General features: G+C 39.0%; 1 protein-coding gene across 1 annotated transcript in view; it reads left to right on the forward strand.

Annotated features, from left to right (window-relative positions):
* KMT2C (lysine methyltransferase 2C) overlaps positions 1 to 24459 on the forward strand; it is a 271020-nt gene that overhangs the window by 213831 nt on the left and 32730 nt on the right. Inside the window, exons 28-40 of the mRNA XM_040643770.1 lie at positions 1071 to 1175; positions 2539 to 2676; positions 2859 to 2891; positions 2996 to 3121; positions 8416 to 8548; positions 8794 to 9008; positions 10638 to 10711; positions 12249 to 12431; positions 12822 to 14711; positions 15288 to 15580; positions 16871 to 18696; positions 19816 to 19927; positions 22950 to 23028. Of these exons, the coding sequence (XP_040499704.1) occupies positions 1071 to 1175; positions 2539 to 2676; positions 2859 to 2891; positions 2996 to 3121; positions 8416 to 8548; positions 8794 to 9008; positions 10638 to 10711; positions 12249 to 12431; positions 12822 to 14711; positions 15288 to 15580; positions 16871 to 18696; positions 19816 to 19927; positions 22950 to 23028 (5207 nt within the window). The remainder of the gene's footprint in view (positions 1 to 1070; positions 1176 to 2538; positions 2677 to 2858; positions 2892 to 2995; positions 3122 to 8415; positions 8549 to 8793; positions 9009 to 10637; positions 10712 to 12248; positions 12432 to 12821; positions 14712 to 15287; positions 15581 to 16870; positions 18697 to 19815; positions 19928 to 22949; positions 23029 to 24459) is intronic.

Here is a 24459-nt window from a genome sequence, read left to right on the forward strand (position 1 = left end):
CCTCCTTCCCCAGTCTGTTCTACACATGGAAGCCAGTGCTTTCCCTTTCAAATATCACTCATATCCCCTTCTAGCTAGCCATCAGCTTTCCAACAGGTTCCCATTCTGCTTTGTATTTCAGAATAAAGCTCAGTCTTCACCATGACTTATAAAAGCATACATAGTCTCACTTAGCTGCCTTTTATTTCCTACCACTCCTTCCCTTCATTACTGCGATCAACTACACTGTCCACACTTGGCAAAACCCTTCCTGCTCCTGTCTTTCCATCTGCTTTTCCCTTTGCCTGGAGTGTTCTCTCCATCTTTATGCATATTACTCCCTTATTTCATTTACATTTATCCTTGGTCATGTCCTTTAAAAGGTCTTCCCTGACCACTTTATCTAATATTTATCATCTCCACATCTTATTCTTAATCCTTTGTCCTTATTGTTATCTTTATAGCACTTACACTGCTATCATTTATTTGCTAACTCTCTCTGAGAACGTAGGCCTGCACTTTGTTTTGGTTATTCTGAATTCCCAGTAGCTGGAACAATGCCTGTTAACATAATCCATAGACATAATTCCGTGGGTACTGAAATATTTTTAATAAGTGAATGATTAATCAATATTAAAATCAAAGTTGGAAGTAGGCATCTAATTGGATGGTACCTACTTTATATTTTACAAGGAATTTCTAAATAATGCGTTTGACTTTGATATTTATCTTCCGTGTTTTATTTTCTAGATGTCACTTTCTTAATACAGTTTTATTTGCTTTCTTATAGCATTCTGTTACACTTTTATTGCCATTATTTCTCTTATTGGTCTTTATTTGAAATTTATTGTTAATAAATAGTCACAAAACAAAAATAGTCTTAATTTTTAATGTTTTGTTATTCAAAACATAGGTATGTGTTTTCTTTGAAAAATTCCTTACTTTAGAAGTAATAATCTTATGATTCTAGCCCTTAACTCAGCATCTGCTGTAGTCTAGATGTTTAGTGAATGGTTGAATGAGTGAGTGTGTTTTAGAGCTTAATGTCTAGGACAATATTGAGACTTTAAAAATATACTTGCTATGCTTAGGTACGACTGATGACCCCTTAGCTGATATTTCTGAAGTCTTAAACACAGATGATGACATTCTTGGAATAATTTCAGATGACCTTGCAAAATCAGTTGATCATTCAGGTATATATGTCTATATTTGTCTAGTGTCTGTTTTATGATACGATGAGAGGTGTATGTGTGTGGAACAAGTTTAGTCTTTTCTCTGAAACTGAAAGAAAGTTTGTTTTGGCTTTGTCAAAGAACTCATCATTTTATTTGAGCTACCTCAGCTTTTCTGCTTTAGGAGAGGAAATAGCAAGTTAATTTCTGTTGTCTTTCTAATTGCATCAAACTTAAGGCTTGTCGCCCTGCGGTCTTGCTGTATCTTGTTTCTTCTTTTGTTTGCATTGCCCCTCACTTCCCGCTCCTGTGGTAATCATCCATTTTATTTGGTTTGGGTCTTGTAGGTCTTGATTTATGCACTTTCCAGGTTGAGAGCTCACCTTTTCCATTTGGTAAGAAACTGAGCAATGGATGACGGCTGACTAGAAGTAGTCTTTTTTATAGTGATATCAGCTGAAACAACCTGTAGGTGCATGCATATTGTTATAGTGCTAATTTGTCACTAATCCATACTTGCTTTTCCTGTTGTGCGTGCAGCTAAAGCATGGTACAGCTGTGCTGTGCTTTGGATGACTTTATCAGTAGTTCTTTTTTTTAATGAATGGTTTTATTCTTCTTAATATGTAATTTATAATATTACCCACATGTGTTAGAGTTAGCTCCTAATACAAGAGTATATAAAGGCAGACTAAATTTTAGTTTTTAATAGTAGTAATATTGAGAGAGCATGATGAAGTAGATGATAGACCACTTTTAAGTGTGATTTTCACCTGAAAACCAATTTGTATGAAATAAACCGTGTTATATTATAAACCTAACCTGTATCTTGCTTTGTGACTACAGAGTATTTCCAAAATATGATCTGTAGTTGAAATTACTCACAAAAGGATAATTTTTACTAAACATTGAGAATTTTAAAGCAGTTCATTAATTTATGTGAAAGTCTATCCCTCCTGTGTCACACACCTCAGGTAATAGTTGAACTATACATTGGAAACCACTATTTTCCAAGCTAAAGCAATCACTTGTATATTAAATACTGTGTATCGAATCTTCTTGTAGGTTACTGTATTAATGATGTAGTGCTTATCTTTTTGTGGAAATTTAGAACCAGTTGTGTTCTTCTATTCCTCAGGAAATGTATCTACTTTGATTAAAATACAACTTTAGTAAGTGGCACCTAAGTTTACAAATACATTGTGCCTGATTTTTACCTATTCACTACTCAAATTGATACAAGAACCATGATTAATTTAGAATTACAAACTTTTCATTGCTCTGTTTTAATCATGTTGTTGTGTATTAATGCAGGTAAATAGTGCTGTGCATTTTATGTGAGTATTCAGAGTTCACTTGTAATCTGTTTACTTTGCTCCTCTAGCTGGAATAGATATTGGTCCTGTCGCTGATGATCCATCCTCTTTGCCTCAGCCAAGTGTCAATCCGAGTTCACGACCATTAAGTGAAGAGCAGCTAGATGGAATCCTCAGTCCTGAGCTAGACAAAATGGTCACAGATGGTAAAATATTTGCCCTACATCTAGGCTTTCTAAAAGACATGAGTAAATATGATTTTCAAAGATTTCTGCATGCTTCTTTATAATTTAACTTCTCTTCTGATCATTTCTGTGTCAAATGCTATTTTGTGTCAGTATGTTGAAATGGTAGCTGTTAATATTTGTGTTTCTTTATTTTATCCTAGGAGCAATTCTTGGAAAGTTATATAAAATTCCAGGTATTCTGTTCTGTATTTCGAGTTTATGAAAATGGCATTCCATATACTTTGGCTCTGATAGTCTTTTATTTTAATCTTACCATCACTGTAACTCTGTCTCACAGAGCTTGGAGGGAAGGATGTTGAAGACTTGTTTACTGCGGTGCTCAGTCCTGCGACCACTCAGCCGGCTTCATTACCGCAGCCCCCTCCACCTCCAGCACCACAGCTGGTGCCCATACACAGTCAGGGTATGTCAGCTCTAGAAAAGTTTCGTAAGTATGCCCGTGCAGTGTACGTGCCTTTACTAAAGCAAATCAGCCTTGTCCCTTAGAAACAACATATACAAACCAATAGGAGAAAACCCTCTTTTGTGTCCATGGAACAATACTTAATTTGAGTTTATCTCGGTCACTCACCTATCTCCTTGAAGTGCCTGGCCCTCTGTGATCCACTTTGTGACCAGAGTTCTTTTGCTCACGTTACTGGCAGTGGGGAGGCCAGCGCCTGCCTGCTACCCTTCACCAGTCTGGCTCCCCTTCACTCAGCCCTTTCTGCACACTTGTTTGGAGCGTGACCCCCCTCCCCCCACACCTGGCTGCCTGGTCTCAGCTTCCCTGTCATTTCCTGAGTTAGCAGATCACCACCTCCACACCCAGCCCTGGGTGTCCATTGTGGCAGGTGGCACAAATATAGACGCCTGTTTGGACAGTTACGGTTTTCCTTCAGACTGTGAGCTCCTGGAAGGCTAGGGTCCTGTCTGTCCCAGTCACTGTCTACTCCGCCACGAGTGTGTGCTCACACTTCCTTTCAGAGTAAATCCGCCAGCTTTCTCCACTGTCAACTTCCAATCTCTAATTTTGTAGAAATCTGCCTTCTTTGTGTGATCAGTTTTCTTCTACCTACTTGTAACTAGTTGCCAGATAAGTTTAAGGCTTTAATTTCTCCATGTTTCTGGAGAGCTGAAATGGGTAACCTAGACTTAAAATTTGTGGAGGTATGGGGCGCCTGGGTGGCGCAGTCATTGGGCGTCTGCCTTCGGCTCAGGGCGTGATCCCCGCGTTCCAGGATCGAGTCCCACATTGGGCTCCTTCGCTGGGAGCCTGCTTCTTCCTCTCCCACTCCCCTGCTGTGTTCCTTCTCTCGCTGGCTATCTCTCTGTCACATAAATAAATAAAATCTTTAAAAAAAAAAAAATTTGTGGAGGTAGGTGAAGAGACAGCACCACAGGTGTGGGAATCTCCTGTGGGGGTGATTGGAGTCCTGTGGACTGGTGTGAGTCTTTGGTAGTTTGAACATAGGGTCATGTCTCTATATCCTGTTGTCATTGCTTCATGATGATACACTGAGTTAAGTAATTCAGTGATACTTTTATAAACCCTTACACTGTTTTTGTATAAGTGCTGAAATATGCAAATAATTTAATGTTATCTTTACTACCAATTTTGTGTATACATGAAAAATGTCATAATGCGCATAATTAAAATATTTTAGTTTGTGCCAGTTTAGCCTCTAAACAAATTTACCTTGATTTTTGCTAGACTAAACATGTGATTTACATTTGGATAAAACAGACTCATCATAAGTGCTTCTTGTCTTAATTGTTCCCATATGTTTTCTTAATGATTAAGAATGCAACACTTCAGTATTTCTCTTCTCAACATATTAAGAAGAAAAACCCTATCTCCATGTTTTCTGAAATGGAAAGTATGTATTTTAAAAATCAAATCAGTTAAAGGTGCAGTTTCTTTTGAGAGAGAGAGCGTGTGTGCATGGGCAGAAGGGAGGGTAGGAGCAGAGGGAAAGGGAGAAATAGAGAATCTTAAGTAGCCTCCACACCCCGCGTATAGCCTGACGTGGGGCTCGATCTCACGACCCTAAGATCATGACCTGAGCTGAAATCAAGAATCAGACACTTAACTGAGCCACCCAGGCACCCCCAAAATTCAATTTTTTAAAAAGATCTATTTATTTTAGAGAGCTAGTGAGAGAAAGAGAGGAGGGGCAGAGGGAGAGGGAGAGAATCCTAAGCAGGCTCCATGCCCAGTGCAGAGCCTGATGCAGGGTTTGATTGCACGACCTTGAGATCAGGACCCAAGCCGAAATCAAGAGTCAGAGGCTCAACCGACCACACCACCCAGGTGCCCCAAGATGCATTTTTTTAAATAAACAATTTTACTATCATTATTTAAATGCTTTCACAGTGTAGGCTCATTTTTGAAAGGTTTTGAGGGGATGGCTTTGTTTTTTTAGGTGCTTGTGTGTAATGCAAAGATAAGTGAGACTGCCTACCCAAAGGAGTTTATAATCCTAGTATTATAGACTTTCAGGTATACAGCTAATTTATATCATAGTAGACCGTGATTCAAGTAGAACCTTAAGAGTCATTAAGATTTCAAGTCATGTTTCAAAGAGTAATAATTCTGATTTAAGCACAAAGCATGATCAGGTCACATACACAGTGACACATAGATATTCAGTAACGGCAACTTGAACATTTTCCAGAGCAAAGAAGAGTTAAGTGGGTAGCGTTTAAGGAGCAAAAGTAGAAAGTGCTTGTTGGGTCTAGATTGTATGTAAATGGCTGTGGAAATAGGCAGTGGCAGTTGACCTTTTCTTCTGCAGGTTACTTAGAGCCATCCAAGATCTCACACCAGTGAAATGACCTGATGGGTTACACCTTTTGGCAAGGTAGTTCTGCTATCAGTGTTGGAAATGAATTTGAGACAAGAAGGGTTGTACTAATGAGTTTATTGTGGTTGGGACTAAGTGAAAATTTGGGTTCCATGCATGTAAATGTATCTGCAGTGCTAAGTGAAAGAAGCAGTGGTTATGAGAGATAGTGATGTTAGAATACGTAGGACTCTGGTACTGAATGGCTGTGAGGTACAAGGAAGAGTGGGATACAAAGTGAATTAGACTGTATGTGAGCCAGGCTTGCCTACAGGTATCAGGCTGTAAACTAGAAACACGGACTAGAGAGGACTCTGTGTGTGTGTGTGTGTGTGTGTGTGTGTGTGTGTGTGTGTGTGTTAGAGGGCAGTGGAGGTATAACATTTAGTCTTGGACCATTGTTAGTTTGTTAAAAATGGGACATATACATGTCATGACTTACAGGCAGACGGACTTGCAGTTGTTCAAGGCTTTGTAAAGGTGAAAATTTAGGAATTGTGTGTGGGTGGTACTAATGGGAGTTGTGGGAAGGGTGAGATTTCTTTAGAGAGCACGCTGCCGTAGAGTACAGAATCTTGAAGAACTCTTTAATTAAATGATGAGTTATATGCTTAACTCACCTGATTTATATTAGATGTGCAATTATATGTTCCTTTTTCCTTTTTAAGGGTTAGGTGAAAGTGAAAAGAGCAGTGATGGAGATAGCGTGAGAGGCACAGGATCTTAGAGATGAGGATTGTTAGAGATAGGTTATAAAGTCAGGTAGGATGAGTGCTTGAAAGATGTTTCATTGGACAGTAAAATTGTTGGTAATGTTCAGTAGGGTAACTTCAGTATGAGTGGTTAAGGAAGGGGGCCAGAATGTAATGTTAATACAGTAATACAGAAGGTCAGAAAGTGGAGAAGAGAAATTTCAAGAAGATTGAGATAGAGTAACTTGAAATCCCTTTAGGTGAAGGTTAAGTGAAGTAACTTTTCTATCATTTCTATGACTCATGCCTTGAAAATTCAAGCTGGTATCATCAGGTTGAGTTGGTATGGTAGACGAGAGAGAGAGAGAGACACCACTTCTTAATTAGAATAGTAATAGGGGAAAAATGGTTTGCATTTACTTCTGTGTCTTTGTACAAGTTATTTAACCTCTGAGTCTTTGCTTCAAAGGAGCTACATGTAATAACCCATTTCCTAGGTGGTTGTGAGGATCAGAGAGTTAATACATGTAAAAATTTCAGAACAGTGCTTGGCATATAGTGAAGTGCTTAAATAAGCTACTATTATGAAAGGTTTTGATACGGTCATGTTGTGGTTAAGATAGATAGTGCTGACGTGGATCACACTGTCATTACCAATGAAGAAACTTTTAATTACATGAAAGACATTTGACATTTTTCAGTCAAATCTCATATTCCTTAATGGAACCTACTTTTCATTGAAATTGAAAATAGAGGTAACAATCTACTTGGGATAAAAGCAGAAATGTTGCTCCCTAATCTCATCCTTGAAGTGAACATAGATGTCCTGAAACACTTGTCACTGTAGTGTTCTGATCCGGTGGGCCCAGCTCTGCCAATTAGTACAATAGGCTATAATTTGGAAGTCAGATAGCTCTCAGGAAGTCCTTGAGACAAAAATCCTGAAAACCTCCTGGTAATCAGTCCCAGTGTCTTCATACAGGAACTGGAGCTCTCTATACTCAGAGTTGTTCCAGGTAGAGGATCTGGTTTAGGTAATAGGACATCATACAGTACAAACCATGTGGGTGAGATGCTGCTCTTGATTATTCTTTTTTCTAATGGCATGGCAAAGTCATTGTTAGGAGTTCTCTGTCGTTACACCAACTGGGCCAAATATTGGCCAACTCTATAACTGTATATCCGTTTGTATAATTGATCGGTGATGTGGATGATCTCCTTGTGTTGTTCTGGGTGTTGCAACAGAGGCCATGCATTTATTACTTCAGAGTAGGTCTCTAAATTGGGAGGAGGTTTTTGAAGGTCAGAAAACTGTGCAGATAAGGACAATTGGCTATTCCCCAATAGTTCAGACCAGTGGAAGTTCATAATAATCAAGGTTGGAGCTACATGCTTGAGGAGAGTTAGGGGAAGCACAAGATGGTCTTATGGTTTGCCTAATGGCTGTTTAGAAAGAAGATGCTCAGGGATTTGAAGCTTGAGAGTTGAAATGTATATAGAGGGTGGTGGCTGAAACTGCAAGGACAGTAATGAAAATTAGGCTCAAAACAGAGTGTATGTATTTTTAACAATAATCATCTATTTGATAATGGTACATGAAATATTGCTTGTTCCAAAGAATTTTAGATCACGTACAAATTGAAGAATCATGGATGGTTTTTTTGTATTAACAACAACAAGAGTAAAACGTAAAGAGCCATCTATTTGTGAATTTGAATGAAGAAGAGAAAGAAATTTGATAAAATGTACTAGCATTTGCTTTGAGAGTCATTCTTTTTGTGGAGCTTATATGTACTAAGTAGCTCACTGCATGCCAGGCACTGTGCTGAGAACTCCACATACCTTGTGTCAGTAACATTACAGAGTATGTTCATGTTATAGAAATAGTAATTGACTACTCTCTTTTAATAGGTAGCAAAAATTAAGCTTCAAACCCAGGGCTGTCAGACTCCAAAACACATGTTACCTGCAGTATACCGTGATGAAGTAGAGAGAAGTACAGAGACCATATTGCAAAATATTATAACCAGAAGTTATGCAATATATTAGTTTAATATTGAAATACAAATCCTACTTTTAAAGAGTGCTAGAAATTTTTATTTAGAAATATTACTTATAAACTGCTTTTAAAAAGATTATTTATGAATAATATGCAAACTGAATTGTTTTCTTCTTTAAAGATGTTTTTTCCCGGATGCCACTCATGAATGGCCTTATTGGACCGAGTCCTCATCTCCCTCACAATTCTTTGCCTCCAGGAACTGGATTGGGAACTTTCTCTGCTATAGCACAATCTCCTTACGCTGATGCCAGGTATTACAGGCTTCGTTTTCCATGGAAACTTAAATTACACTAATTTTTGTTATACAGATGTTAATTGGCCTGTTTTAAGTTGCTGTGCACAATGTGTTTGTTACATATTTTGGGATCTTTGCTAAAAATTATGTAACATTTTAGCTATTTTGTAATAAGAAGAGGTCTTAATGAAATTGTACTTGACCATAGTATTTAGAAAGTAATTTTGTGTTTATGAAGTCAAGTTATTTATTATTTCCCAGGGATAAAAATCCAGCATTTAATCCAATGGCAAGTGATCCTAACAGCTCTTGGACGTCGTCCGCTCCCACGGGGGAAGGAGAAAGCGATACGATGTCAAACGCCCAGAGAAGTACACTGAAGTGGGAGAAAGAGGAGGCTCTGGGTGAAATGGCAACAGTAGCTCCGGTTCTCTACACAAACATTAATTTCCCCAACCTGAAGGAAGAATTCCCTGGTAATTCACGGCTATAGTATTGCTGTCTGTGTTACCAGCTTTTCTGCATGTGTAATGCCTGTTTGTTGGTTGTTTTTGTTACTATAGTAGAAAAGTCCGTGTATCAACACTAAATTTCCTCCGGTATGGCTGTGTACAATGTGAAATTCCATAGATGTCTGGAAATACCTTACATTTTCTCAGCCCTAGACCCTGTATCCATTTGCATATTTGCTAAAAGTTAATTCCAGTTTAATGAAATAATGTATTTTCCAGCTTTTAGCCGTCTTCCTAAATGTGGAACTCAGTATCGTGTTACATGTGTAACTCTACCAAAAAAAAAAAAAAATCCTAGAACAGAAACTTAACATTTAGTCAAAAGTATTATTAGGCTAAATCAGACTCCATTCTAGGAATCTTTTCCCAACCAAGTTAACTCAGTAGTATTTCCCCTTCTCTCCAACTGTCCAGCCTGTTTGAAAGAGTCAGATGGTATAAAGGTACCATTTTTTTAAATTCTGATTAACCAGAGGATGAACTATTTGGATTAATGGAATGTCATTGGTAGAATATTTGTAAGCAAACATTGGTTAATTATGGTAAGTTCATGTTGCCAGACAGACCAGGATGGAAAAGGTCGTTAGCACGGTGTCTCACAGTAGCTTCCCTTCTATCAGCACACAGCTCTTGTAAATTACCAGGGGGTTACCCAGAACTGGATTTTCCTACAGATGACACCTGTCTTTTAGGTGCCTCTTTGTGATACTTTATTCGTTATGTATAGAAGTAAGTGCTACCTTATCCAACAATAAAAATCAGTGATTTAGTACAGGGTTGTCTGTTAAAGGAGTATACATACTCTTCAAATACTGTTTTATCCCACTTTTATTTGCTGTTTACAGATGAGCATAGCTGGCTCTGTTAAGTCACTTTGTATCAATGTAAATTTTCCTTAGAGTAGAGTTATGATTTTTTTTAAGTAATTTTCTTTAATAATTTTACTGTGTGATTCTAGAACCTCCTGAGGTACGTTAAGGCTGTTGGTATGTCACGATTTTCATTTCCATTTTCATAAGCTTTCTTGAAGTTTTTTTTTTTTAATAATGGGCTAAATCATTTCTACATTTATCACTGTTGATTTCACCCATATTTCATTTTGTTTACTGTCCTGACACTGTGAATTTCATAGAAATGGCTTGAAATTGTTAGTTTTCCATTATCTTTGTTGGGCACAAATGCTGGTGAGATGCTTATTTATAATTATGAATTATGATTACTACTTTTGGTCAGATTGATAGACTTCTCTTGAGTACAGATAATTTTACAAAATGCTTAGCTTTGGTCCTGGCAGCATCTTACATGGTTGAGGGAACTTGTTACGTTTGGCTGAACTTTATCTTGGCTGCTTAGCCCCTTCGATTTAAAAGCTTCCCTGCTCTACAAGTAAGATGGTGAATAAGGCAACACTTCGTTCGGCAAATATTTGTTTGGCCTACTGTGTGTCTGGAACTTTATGCTACACAAAGAACTGAACTTAAGGCTACTTATTTAATGAGGACACAACCAGACTAAGTTGAGCTGTCAGCACCACATGGCGGTGCATCCTGACCTCAGTTCCGTAAATGTGTGCACCATACTTTTCTGTTGCAGACTGGACGACTAGAGTGAAGCAGATTGCCAAGCTGTGGAGAAAAGCGAGCTCACAGGAAAGAGCACCTTACGTGGTATTTACCAAAACTCCATGAATCATATTCTTAAACACAATACCTGGACCTTACTTTTATTGCCTTAGGTTAATAAAAAGATTGACCATTGCACAAAACACATATTAATATTTGCACAACTAATAAACAGCTTTGTTTTTGTAGTGATTTCCTAATTATGTCTTAAGGTAGAATGTGGCGTTTTCATAAGGTAGTTAATAGAACCAGGATATTGGGGCACCTGCATGGCTCAGTTGTTAAGCGTCTGCCTTTGGCTCGGGGCGTGATCCCAGAGTCCTGGGGTCGAGCCCCGCATTGGGCTCCCTGCTCTGCTGGGAGCCTACTTCTTCCTCTCCCACTCCCCCTGCTTGTGTTCCCTCTCTCGCTGGCTCTCTCTCTCTGTCAAATAAATAAATAAAATCTTTAAAAAAAAAAAAAAAAAAAAGAACCAGGACATTGAAGATTGAAATAATTTATTTCAGGAGTATGTTTAATTCATTTCACTTAAAAAAAAAAAGATTTTATTTATTTATTTATTTGAGATATAGAAAGAGTGCACACACGGAGGGAGAAGCAGACTCCCCATTGAGCAGAGAACCCTATGTGGGACTGGATCCCAGGACTCCAGGATCATGACCTGAGCCGAAGGCAGATGCTTAACTGACTGAGCCACCCAGGCCCCCTCATTTCACTTTTAAAATTCTTTTATCTCTTTGAAAGAGTACTAATTTTTGAGGCTGCATTAGTGTGCCTCAGTTTCTTCCACAGTAAGCTCTTTTTGTGTTTGGTTTAGTAAAGAATCTTTTTTATCTTGAAAGAGACATACCTAGACACATTTAAGGAGCTTTTGAAACATGAACTTGGTGAGGAGTAGTCAGGATATTTTATAATAAGAGTCACAGTTCAGATGGTGAATTATTTTCTCCCAAAGAGCCAAATTAAGACTGTCAGCTGAATCTAAATCCTTGCTTCCATTTTAAAGCATATTAAATGGACATTATTGTTTTGAAAAATATACGCATTTTCCAACTTGGCCTTCAGTGTATATATTGTCAGAGATAATGATTGCTTGGGTAAAGCAAAATAATGTTTTTGATACGTTGGTAATGCCTTGTTTTGTTTCAGCTTGATTGTAGTAAGGTAATGGGATATTTTTAGTGTTTCTCAGTTGTTTTCTTTAAGGCTAAGCTTAAAATTCCGGATTTTAGATTTAGAGGATTGATTTGATATTTTCCTTTTCTCTCAATTAGGAGAGAGGTTACTTTTTCCATTTTTGAAGGGTCTGTGAAGATTAGGATTGAAAATAATAGATTACTGGGTTCTCTAGCTGGTTCAGAGAGATGGAAACCCATCCTCCACTGAGGTGACATGCATTAAAAAATGGGAGAAGGTGGGGTAGTGTCCAGATGCTTTCACACGAGAGTCTGGAAGCTCTTTTCAACTATTTAACCCAACTTTTTTTGTATGAAGTTTATCATAGTTTTACTTTATTTTCCTTTTGTTTCTTGAAACTTGTTTAATCTGCTGGAAGATAACTTTCTTCTCCTTTTTTCCAAAGCAAAAAGCCAGAGATAACAGAGCTGCTTTACGCATTAATAAAGTACAGATGTCAAATGATCCCTTGAAGAGGCAGCAACAGCAAGACAGCATCGATCCCGGTTCTCGAATTGATTCGGACCTTTTTAAAGATCCATTAAAGCAGAGAGAATCAGAACATGAACAGGAATGGAAATTTAGACAGGTATGTGTTTACTTTTTATTTTAATAATTTGCTTATAAATTGCGTTTTTACTTTTTGAGAGGAGGGCAGTTTGTGTCATTATTTCAGAAGATAGCTCTTACTAGAATATAAAAATGAGATTAAAAATAGACTTCCCTTTCTCAATAAACTATATTTAAGTTGATTTGGGACGTTCATTGAAATATTATAAACAGTATATTGCCGTCGGCATAAGTGAGGTGCACAGTGATGGATGAGCGTGTCTCCTCTTCAGGAATTTGTAATCTAATACGGGCACAATCTGGTAACTGAATACATCAAACAAATTAATTTTCTGTTGCTTTTTTCCTCCCTTGACCATTACATTCTTTTTCTCAGCCATGTGATTGCCTTTTCTTTCCTATTTCACAGCAAATGCGTCAGAAAAGTAAGCAGCAGGCTAAAATTGAAGCCACGCAGAAACTCGAGCAGGTCAAGAATGAGCAGCAGCAGCAGCAGCAGCAGCAGTTTGGGGCCCAGCCCCTCCTGGCCCAGTCCGGCTCAGACACACCCAGTAGTGGGATGCAGAGCCCCTTGACCCCCCAGCCTGGCAATGGAAATGTGTCTCCTGCACAGTCATTCCATAAAGACTTTACGAAGCAGCTGCCCAGCACCCCCACCTCGGCATCCTCAGATGATGTGTTTGTAAAACCACAGGCTCCTCCCCCTGCTCCTCCCCCTCCTCCTCCGTCCCGCGTGCCCGTCCAGGAGGGCCTGCCGCAATCTCAGGCTTGTCAGCCAGCCTCCCCGCAGGTGTTCTCACCGGGATCTTCTCACTCCCGACCGCCATCGCCAATGGATCCTTACGCAAAAATGGTTGGTACCCCAAGACCACCTCCTGGGGGCCATAGCTTTCCCAGAAGAAATTCTGCTACACTGGCGGACAACTGTGCCCCTCTCCCTTCAGTAGCTAGGCCTGCTCAGATGAGTGAAACAACAGCAAACAGGCCATCCCCAGTCAGAGATTTATGTTCTTCCTCCACAGCAAATAGTGACCCCTATGCAAAGCCTCCAGACACACCTAGACCTATCATGACAGAGCAGTTTCCCAAACCCTTGGGCCTCCCCCGGTCTCCTGTAGTTTCTGAACAAACTGCAAAAGGTCCCCTAGCAGCTGGAACCAATGATCACTTTGCTAAACCGTCTCCTAGGACAGATGTGTTTCAAAGACAACGGATACCTGACCCATACGCACAACCCTTGTTGACACCTGCCCCTCTTGATGGTGGTCCTGGACCTTTCAAGACTCCAATGCAGCCCCCTCCATCTTCCCAGAACCCCTACGGATCAGTGTCACAGCCACCAAGGCGATTGTCTCTTGACCCTTATGAAAGGCCTGCTTTGACACCAAGACCTGTAGATAACTTCTCTCATAACCAGTCAAGTGACCCATATAGCCAGCCTCCCCTAACCCCACATCCAGCAGTGAATGAATCTTTTGCCCATCCTTCAAGGGCTTTTTCCCAGCCTGGAACCATATCAAGGCCAACATCTCAGGACCCATATTCCCAACCCCCAGGAACTCCACGACCTGTTGTAGATTCTTATTCCCAACCCTCAGGAACGTCTCGCTCCAATCCAGATCCTTACTCTCAACCTCCTGGAACTCCCCGGCCCCCCACAATTGATCCTTACAGTCAGCAGCCACCAACCCCAAGGCCGTCTACACAGGCAGACTTGTTTGTTACATCTGCCACTAATCAGAGGCATTCGGATCCATATGCCCATCCCCCTGGAACACCAAGACCTGGGATTTCTGTTCCTTACTCTCAACCACCAGCAACACCAAGGCCAAGGATTTCAGAGGGTTTTACTAGGTCCTCAATGACAAGACCAGTCCTCATGCCAAATCAGGATCCTTTCCTGCAAGCAGCACAAAATCGAGGAGCAGCTTTATCTGGCCCATTGATAAGGCCACCTGATGCATGTTCCCAAACGCCTAGGCCACCTGGACCTGGTATTTCAGACACGTTTAGCCGAGTCTCCCCATCTGCTACTCGTGATCCTTATGATCAGCCTCCAATGACTCCAAGATCTCAGTCTGACTCTTTTGGAACAAGTCAAGTTGCTCATGATATTGTTGATCAGTCAAGGCCTGGATCAGAGGGGAGCTTCAGTGCACCTTCAAACTCTCCAATGAGTTCTCAAAGCCAGCAGTTTTCCAGTGTCTCCCATCTTCCTGGACCTGTACCAACTTCAGGAGTCACTGATACACAGAATACCGTAAATATGTCACAAGCAGATACAGAGAAATTGAGACAGGTAAAAACATACCGTATCTTCACAGATGTTTTAAATGTATTATTTGAGAAAGCTATTCATTTCATCAAACCGAGTAATTTCTACATAGATGTTAAAGTTTATTCTGTAGAATTTCTTTTTTTTTTTTTTTTTAAAGATTTATTTATTGCTTTATTAGACAGAGACAGCCAGCGAGAGAGGGAACACAAGCAGGGGGAGTGGGAGAGGAAGAAGCAGGCTCCCAGTGGAGGAGCCCGATGTGGGGCTCGATCCCAGAACGCCGGGATCACGCCCTGAGCCAAAGGCAGACGCTTAACGACTGCGCTACCCAGGCGCCCCTCTGTAGAATTTCTTATTCGGGGATTTCTGATAATGAACTAATGGCTTTTTAAGTCCTAATATTTCCAATATGTGATTATGGTAATGCTTAAAATATCCCAATGAATACAAGTTTGATAAAACACCAGTTATACTTAACTATTCAACAGGTTATAAGAACAAAGTAATAATTTGGATCCTTTTCCTTGCCACACAATCATAAAATTGAAAGTTTGCATATTTAAGAATTCCCCGTGATTTTCATTTCACTCCATCCAGCGGCAGAAGTTACGTGAAATCATTCTCCAGCAACAGCAGCAGAAGAAGATGGCAGGTCGACAGGAGAAGGGGTCACAGGATCCAGCAGCAGTGCCTCATGGGGCGCCCCTGCAGCACTGGCAGCCCGAGAGCATCGGCCAGGCTTTTAGCAGGCCTCCACCCCCCTATCCCGGGAACATCAGATCACCTGTTGTCCCTCCTCTAGGACCAAGATATGCCGTTTTCCCAAAAGATCCACGTGGACCCTATCCTCCTGATGTTACTGGTATGGGGATGAGACCTCATGGATTTAGGTAATGCTTTTAATTTCACGCCAGATTTAAACTGGTAGAAGGAAGTAGAAAAATGACGTTACTCTTAAGACACTGTTAGTGCTTTTTACTTTTTGATTCCTTTGAGAGGTAATCAGTGTTATTTTCCACTAATGAGAGGGCATGGATTTTTCTTTTTTTAACCTCTGAGAACTCCACAGACTGTTAAAACCTTCTCTCTGTTATTAAGTACTGACTGTATTAGGTTTACATTGTGGCCACAGGGAAGTAGTTTATCAACCAGTCAGGTCTCTAGCGTATAATTGCCACATTCTGTGAAAGCTTTCTGTGATGCCAGGGGGGTGAATATTGTCCTCTCCCCAAATTTTCCATTTTAATTTACATTGTAAATAACTGGAGATTTCCAAATTGATAGGGTGTTTTCCCCTAGGAGCTTTTCTTGATGAGAGAAGGTTGTAAAGTTAGTGGTATTGTTAATTTGTTTGTGTGAAATGGCTGGTACATGGGTCAAAGCCAAACACGTTGTAATAGAGAATTCTTTAGGATATGCTTTGGTTTTGTCATGTATGTGTTTTTTTAAGTCTAATGTCTACCTCCATGTTATAGTCTTAACTTGATTTTCCTTTTTTCTTCCTCAGTTATAATTTATGCCTGTTGTTCTGTTTCATATTTATTTATAAATTGCCTTTAATTCTTTCTAGAATGAGGTATAGTATAAATAATAAAAGTAGTCCTATAATTTATTCATCTGCTAACTTTTTCCAGGTGATGCCTAGCATTCTTTATTTCTTACTGCCTCCTGTCCTCATCCCTTTTAAGCAAATATATTTGTCTATCCAGCCATCATACCTGTGCCTTTGTCTTCTCAAGGACAGAGGCCTGTGTCTCTGGTATAATTCATTAGACCACCAGCCTTTTTCAAGCATCCCTCCCCATATCAGCCTTCCCTTACAGCCTCCCTAAATAAAGAAAAAAGGGACTCTTAACTCAACTCTAGCAGTATTATGCTTACTTCTAAACATTTGATTCCATCTGCTTATTGGCAGTTAGTTTGTCTTTGTTTATGTTGTCTTAGGTTATATGCCTTTAGAGCTTACATATGGTGAGCATTATAGGGTACTTAGCAAAAATTGCTTACATGTAGATACTTTATAAGTGCTTTCTAATGGTGATGATAATTTTGTTTGCTAAGTCATTGTATTTGGCAACATTATTTTGTTTATGAGTTTAATCTAAAGCTCTCCCTTTTTCAACCTAACTCTAAATTCAATATGATTCGTAATATTAACAATTTACCTTTTTTTTTTTTAGATTTGGATTTCCGGGAGGTAGTCATGGTACCCTTTCAAGTCAGGAACGCTTCCTTGTACCTCCTCAACAAATACAAGGATCGGGGGTTCCTCCGCAGCTGAGAAGATCGATATCTGTAGATATGCCGAGGCCTTTAAATAACTCACAAATGAATAATCCAGTTGGGCTTCCTCAGCATTTTCCACCACAGAGTCTGCCAGTTCAGCAGCATAACATACTGGGCCAAGCATTTATTGAATTGAGGCATAGGGCCCCTGATGGAAGGCCACGGTTGCCCTTCACTGCTTCTCCTGGCAGTGTTCTAGAGGCACCTTCTCATCCAAGACATGGAAACTTCATTCACCGGCCCGACTTTCCAGGCCCTAGACACACAGAGCCCTTGAGACGACCTTCTCAAGGTCTACAGACTCAGCTACCTTTGCATCCAAATATGGAGCAAGTGCCACCATCTCAACAAGACCAAGGTCATCCTGCGCATTCGTCTTCTATGGTCATGAGGTCTCTAAGTCATCCCTTAGGTGGTGAATTTTCAGAGGCCTCTTTGTCAACATCTACACCAGCTGAAACAACGTCTGATAATTTACAGATAACCACCCAGTCTGCTGATGGTCTTGAAGAAAAACTTGATTCTGATGACCCATCTGTAAAGGAACTAGATGTTAAAGATCTTGAGGGGGTTGAAGTCAAAGACTTGGATGATGAAGATCTTGAAAATTTAAATCTAGATACAGAGGATGGCAAGGGAGATGAATTGGATACTTTAGGTAATTTGGAAACTAATGATCCCAACCTGGATGACCTCCTAAAGTCGGGAGAATTTGATCTCATTGCGTATACAGATCCAGAACTTGACCTAGGAGATAAGAAAAGCATGTTTAATGAGGAACTAGACCTTAATGTTCCAATTGATGATAAGATAGATAATCAATGTGTATCTATTGAACCAAAAAAAAAGGAACAGGAGGACAAAACTGTGGTTCCTCCTGATAAACATTCTTCATGGAAAAAATCCACAGGTACCAGTGAGATAAAAACAGAAGTACTGTCTCCAAATTCTAAAGGGGAAGCCAAATGTGAAAGTGAGAAAAGTGATGAGAGTAAGGATAATGTTGACACTCCCTGCTCACAGGCTTCTGCTCACACAGACGTAAATGATGGAGAGAAGGCCTCCTTGCAGTCCTGTGATACAGACCCACTTGAGAAGAGAGCTCATCGAGAAACTGCTGGCTCCAGCACAAGTGCTACTCGCGGCTCCGCTCAGCTGCCTGCTGAGGACGTAATAAACTCTTGCAGCATAACTGGGTCAACTCCAGTTCTCTCAAGTTTACTTGCTAATGAAAAATCCGATAATGCAGACATTAGGCCGTTGGGGTCTCCACCACCCACTTTGCCAGCCTCACCATCCAGTCATGTGTCAAGTTTGCCGCCTCCTTTGATGACGCCACCTGGTCACGTTTTGGATAACACCATGAATTCTAATGTGGCAGTAGTCTCTAGGGTAAACCATACTTTTCCTCAGGGTGTGCAGGTAAATCCAGGATTCATTCAGGGGCAGTCTGCAGTTAATCACGGTTTTGGGACAGGAAAACCCACAAATCAAACTGTGCCTCTAACAAACCAGTCTGGTACCAGTGGCATGTCTGGACCCCAGCAGCTAATGATCCCGCAAACATTAGCCCAGCAGAACAGAGAGAGGCCCCTCCTTCTAGAGGAACAGCCTCTACTTCTGCAGGATCTTCTGGATCAAGAGAGACAAGAACAGCAACAGCAGAGACAGATGCAAGCCATGATTCGTCAGCGGTCAGAGCCATTCTTCCCTAATATCGGTAAGAATTCCCTTGGATTTCAGTAATTGCTGTGGGCATTAGGGTGGCGTGCAGTAAGCTTCCAGGATTTTGGTATTAAAATTATGTGCAGACCAGAGCAATGAGGGTCATAGTTTTGTTCCTCATTCAGCTTTAAAATGAAGGCAGTTAAGAGTTTTAGATTCCTCCCAGGGATCAAGAGATTTCAAAGCTCTGAGTTTCAGACCTTCTTGCTTCTATTACTTATGGTATTGTTTAACAGAAATCAGACTCATTCCCTTCAGTTCCCTCTAACCATTATTACCATATATTTTCAGAGTCTTTGAAAGATGAATTTAAAGAAAGTATGTTAGAAATAAACTTCTTGCCATCTTTGGTGTATGATAAATGCTTTGCAGAATTTTTCATGTAAAGCTCTTTATTTCCAATACCTTATTAATTTTGGGGAAAAAACCCCATAAAATAGCAATGCAATTAAAATACCTGAGTGCCTCCAATAGAATTTGCAATAAAAGCGCAAATGTCAAAGGAAGGCTTTCTTCTAAACAGTGAAACTGACCTTCTGTCCTGTAGGCATTACCACCAATTTTATCATATTGGGGGGGGGGGGCATTTCTTTTTCATCTATATGCAAAGAAGTCTTTTTTCCAGTGGCCTATCCTTATTGCAAAGGTGCATACCCTCAGGAAATAGATACATTTTTCTTTTAAAAAGCGGTAACTAGACTTAGTGGAATTCCTTAGTGTTGGAAAGAACTGCAGTTTCTTGTTCGTGATGTTCTCTTACTAAAGAAGCCATTCTGATCAGCATTGCAAAATGTTGGATGGAAAGGAGTTGCATTGCTTTAGATCATTGCTACGCGGTCTCCCTTAAATGTGGCACGCTTCTTGTGCTGATTTTTGCACGACTGAGGTATGCAAACATTATGCAAGTATAGATTACTGAGATGAGGTTAGATTCAGGATGAGGTTTTTACTATCTCCTAATTCCTTACCCAGTACAGAAACCTTTAACAGTGATTATTATAATAAGGAATAAGGGTCTATAAATTACATGATGTTTGTGATAGTTAAATTACCTCTTAGTGTTACTTGAACCAACTACTATGAAATAAGTAACTTTAAAATATTTCTTCTTTAGATTTTGATGCAATTACAGATCCTATAATGAAAGCCAAAATGGTGGCCCTTAAAGGCATAAATAAAGTAATGGCACAAAACAATATGGGCATGCCACCAATGGTTATGAACAGGTAGGTGAAGATGTTTCTCATTTTTACTGTGCATCAAGAAGTACATGAATTATTACTAGTTCCTAGAAAAAGCATATAGTAACTCAAAAACCTGTATTCTAGGAATGAACAATAAATACTTAAATTGGTTGTGATGTTAGCTGGATGTGATCAAATGTAAAATGTTTTACAAATGTAAGGATTTAATTTCTGTTAGTTTCAAGTTAAACATAAGAAAACATTAGGGGAAGGTTGGAAGGTTGACTTGATTAATCAGGAAATCAGGGTATTTACGTGTGTTCTCTTAAGTGCTTTTAGAATAGTTTTAATCTAACTAAAGGCTGCTTGGGACAGAGATCTTTCATCCAAAATAGAGGAAGATGAGAAGGTGAAATAGGAAAACAGAAATTTAAGTGTTGTATTGAGAAAAGATAGCTTATTTAGGCCTGTGAATATTTTTTATTCCATCAGAGGAATAATGAAGAGAAAAAAGTGGGACATTTCAGTAAAGATCCTCATTGGTTAAGGCAACTGTGAATTCATCTCTAAAATAAAATATCCCCAAACTGAATTTGAATCAGGAAAGAAAAAGTCAAGAGGATGGTTGAAAGTTAGCAGTTGGAGAATTTGTCTTTTCGCTGTTAGCAGAAAAGTGGAAATTATGCATTAAACAGGACTGTAAGAGTTGTTAGACTCTGGATTTCTGAAATTAGAGTATATTATACCCCTGAAGGTATATTAGTTAACCGCTGGGCAGTCTTTCTTAAGTTTTGATTATGGGCCGCCATCAGAATTATGTGGTAGTTTTTTAAAAGTTGCAGTGCGTTGATCACAGATCTCCTGAATCAGAGTATCTGGAAATGGTGCTAGTGCATCTGTATTTTTGATGAGCGCCAGGAATTATTCTCACGGATGTTGCAGTCGAGAATCTCTGTCAAAGAGTGGGCATGGAGCCTCAGTTTGGCCAAATTATCTTGTTGCAGAACTTTTTTTTACAAAAGGGAATATGGATAATTATGGAATTGAAAGAAAATCTACATGAATTTAAGATAGACATGTTATTTCAGGTGAATTGGGAATCCTTAAAGGTATAGTTCTTTTCAGCTGTTGAGATACTTTGGAAATGGTCAAGAAGCATTGTTGAGATCAAAGTAGAGGTACTGGTTTCTAATGATTTTCATTATTACACAGCATGTATTACCACAGTTTCTCTGTCACAGGGGTTTTTAACTTTTTTTGTCATGAACATTGCTGACATTCCAGTGAAGCCTTTAAATTCTCAGCATTTTATATGCAAAACCAAAAAATGTGGTATTACAAGGAAATCAATTATATTTGAAATACAGTTATTTAAATTTTAAAATTATGGTGTATGTGCTTCTTAATGCATTAACAAATTTAGCAATAGGTCTAATACCTACCATTTTTTCGTAGTATGTGATGATGAACCTAAGTGACCAAATTAGGTATGTGCAGCAACTTTTGTTAAGAAAGTAATGTGAATTCTACTGGTGATAAAGTCATGGTACTGCTAGTAATAGTGTAGTTATTGCTGTAGTCAAAATAGAAGGAAAAGCTAATTTCATTCAGCACTTAGTTTAAAGTAGGGACCTCAAGTTAAGAAAAAAAAAAAAAGGAGCCTCAGAATCAGACCTCTGATCTTTCAGCATTGGTACCGCTACCAGTGAGAGACGCACTGATACATTGGTATGTTTTAGGATGTTGTTTGCTCTTCTGCCGAGTGCTTTGAAGAAGTGGTGATAGTCCCTCCTTCAAGTGCTGTGCTGTGTTGATTGAGGGTGATAGACAGTGAGTGGTAGTTGGATCCAGAGATCATTCCAGATTAGTGCTGTATGGGGACAGGAGGTTAATATATAAATTTTAAAAACCTGAGTAAAAAATTAAAAAGCATATGTTCTAAATTGTAATAGTACCTAAATACTGATGTGTAATACTTGATATATAATTTGGAAATTATGCTTGTTATATTAAAGCATTTGGTACTCTGGAGGAAGTGTTTTCATTAAAGCAGTAATGTTTCTATGAAGTTTTTATAGTTCTAATTAAAATAAGTCACATTTTGCCAAATTAATTAAGAGGGCATGTGCTCATGGGGGGGGGGGCAGGGGAGAGGAGAGAGAGCATCGTAAGCAGGCTCCAAGCCCAATGCCAGGCTCCATCTCACGACCCTGAGATTATGACCTGAGCCAAAATCAAGAGTCAGACACTTAACCAACTGCCAAACATTTTTAACAATATAGGGTTGTTCTTCGTCAGTGACAGATTTTTGATTTGCTTTAACATTAGATATAGAAATGTGCAAAAATGTACGAAACTTTTAAATTGAGATACATCTTTTGTTTTGGAATACAAAATAAGCTACTAATTAGATTTTTTTTATTGAAGAATAATTGACTTACGGTATTATATTAGTTTTAGGTGTACAACATAGTGATTTGATATTTACGTTATGAAATGGTCGCCACGATAAGTCTAGTTACCATCTGTTACCAAAGTTGTTAAAGTGTGATTGACTATATTCCTTCTGCTTTACATCCTTACCTCCCTGTTCCTCCCTTATTTTTATTTTATAACTGGAAGATTGTACCTCTTAATCAGCTTCACCTATTTTGTCCATTCCCCCACTCCCCACCAATAATAATTGGAACAAGAAATAATTTTCTAAGAATGTATGTAGTAAATGAAGACTTGAATTAATTTTACTTTAAGGCATAGTGAGTCCTGTAAGAGTGAAACCCCAGGAGCAGCCTAGCCTAGCTTCTTATCTCAGCCACTTGGTCCTTGTGGTAGAAGTTAAGTAATCTTTGAATCGTCCTCTCATCATAAATGAAACAGGAGTAGAAAGAGTCCACACTTCAGAGCCGCAGGGTGAGGGTTAAACGTGGTCATACATCACAAAATGGGGCTTTCATACATGGTTTTGATGCCATTGCTCTTTCTCCCCTGGAAGAGGAAATTGTTAAGCACTTAATTTTCATTCTAAATGCCTATCATTTTGATACATAGTACTTCCTTCTCACAGGTTCCCCTTTGTGGGCCAGTCCGTGACTGGAGTGCAGACTGGTGAAGGGCAGAGTCTCCTCCCACAGGCGATTGCTCAGGTACTGCTGCTTGTCACTAGTCACCCGAGACGGGCACGCTTTCCTGTGCTTCTCACCAAACCCTACTCTTAGAGAGGCCACTTTCAGAAAGCAGTAGAAACCTTAAAACACTGCCAGAGTACATTCTCGGCTCAGCAGAAATAAAGACATTTTATTACTTGTTAAAGGAAAGCCAAACTGAGGTTAAAAAATTGACAGTTTCTGAAGAGGACCTCTATATTTACGAGTTAGAAGGTCACTTGGAGGGAAACCAAGTGCTTAGGGTTTGGGGCTTTGCTTTTATTTACTTTCAACTCCACAAGAACATTTTCATGTCCTACATTTTGGAATTAATCCATGACGTGTAGAAACTGCTATAAACTGCAAAATAATTATTATAATCATTCTACTTTGCTGTCAATAGTCATGTCCTGCTATTTATTCCTTGGAATAATTTAGTTTTTAAAGATATTTTCCATTCACAATAATCAGCTTTCAGGGTAATATTTAAATGTTTAGTGTCAAGCAATGTCCAGGAAAGTAGAACTGTTCATTTCGTAAGGTGTTTTTTTTTTTTTCAAGTTACCTGCCTAGAAAGAAAAAAAAGAGAAAGCTACTTACTATACGTCTTTTGAAATTTTCTTTTTTGCCATGACAGTTGTGCCTTAGATTTACTGTGCTGATAATTATATTCTTTTCATTATTAAAAGAAGAGAGAGGCACTATCTGATAGAGTGGAAAAAGCATAGACTTCATAGCAGAGTTAAAAAGAAAAAATCTCAGTTCCACTATGAATTTACTGTGCAACATTGGGCAAGTTCTTTAACCCGTTTTCTGATCTGTCAGATGTTAACACCACCTGCTTTGCAGTATTATAAGGATTACCTGAAGTGTTCTGGCTGCTAGTAACATTGATAACTGTTACCTTGTGTGCAGCTCATGTCTAACAGAACTTGTAACAACTGAGTAAATGTTTTTTCAAAGTTAATTTTATTTATCAGAGTGTTGCCAGGGAATTCTTAGGTTGATAACTATTTATTCAGTCTACCTGGAAGAAACAAGATATTTGATTAGGAAATAAGACTAATATGCTTAATAAGTGTATATTTATTTTATTATTTGTGCATGTTAGAGACAGTGGTTCTTATTTGTAAATAACTTTGTGTCATACAGTGGGTTTAAGTAAATCTGGAACCCATATTTATGTCTTAATTGCAGAAAAAGCCAGGTAGATTTCATCAAAAAGTGGGAGTTTATGTGGATCTCTACCTAAGTACTAATGATATTTGACTTGCCCTAATATTATATTTCTGATGAGTAATCCCTTACCTCAAACATAATTGTTTTTCAACTAAAATCTAGAAAATAAAACAGTTCAGAGATAGTTTTAAATTTTCAGAAATTAGTTTGTCACCACAAAATTCGTCCTACTTTTTGTAAAAAAATCAAAGC

The sequence above is a fragment of the Ursus maritimus genome, unplaced genomic scaffold (assembly GCF_017311325.1).
Source record: "Ursus maritimus isolate PB19 unplaced genomic scaffold, ASM1731132v1 scaffold_3, whole genome shotgun sequence".
NCBI classification, from domain to species: Eukaryota; Metazoa; Chordata; class Mammalia; order Carnivora; family Ursidae; genus Ursus; species Ursus maritimus.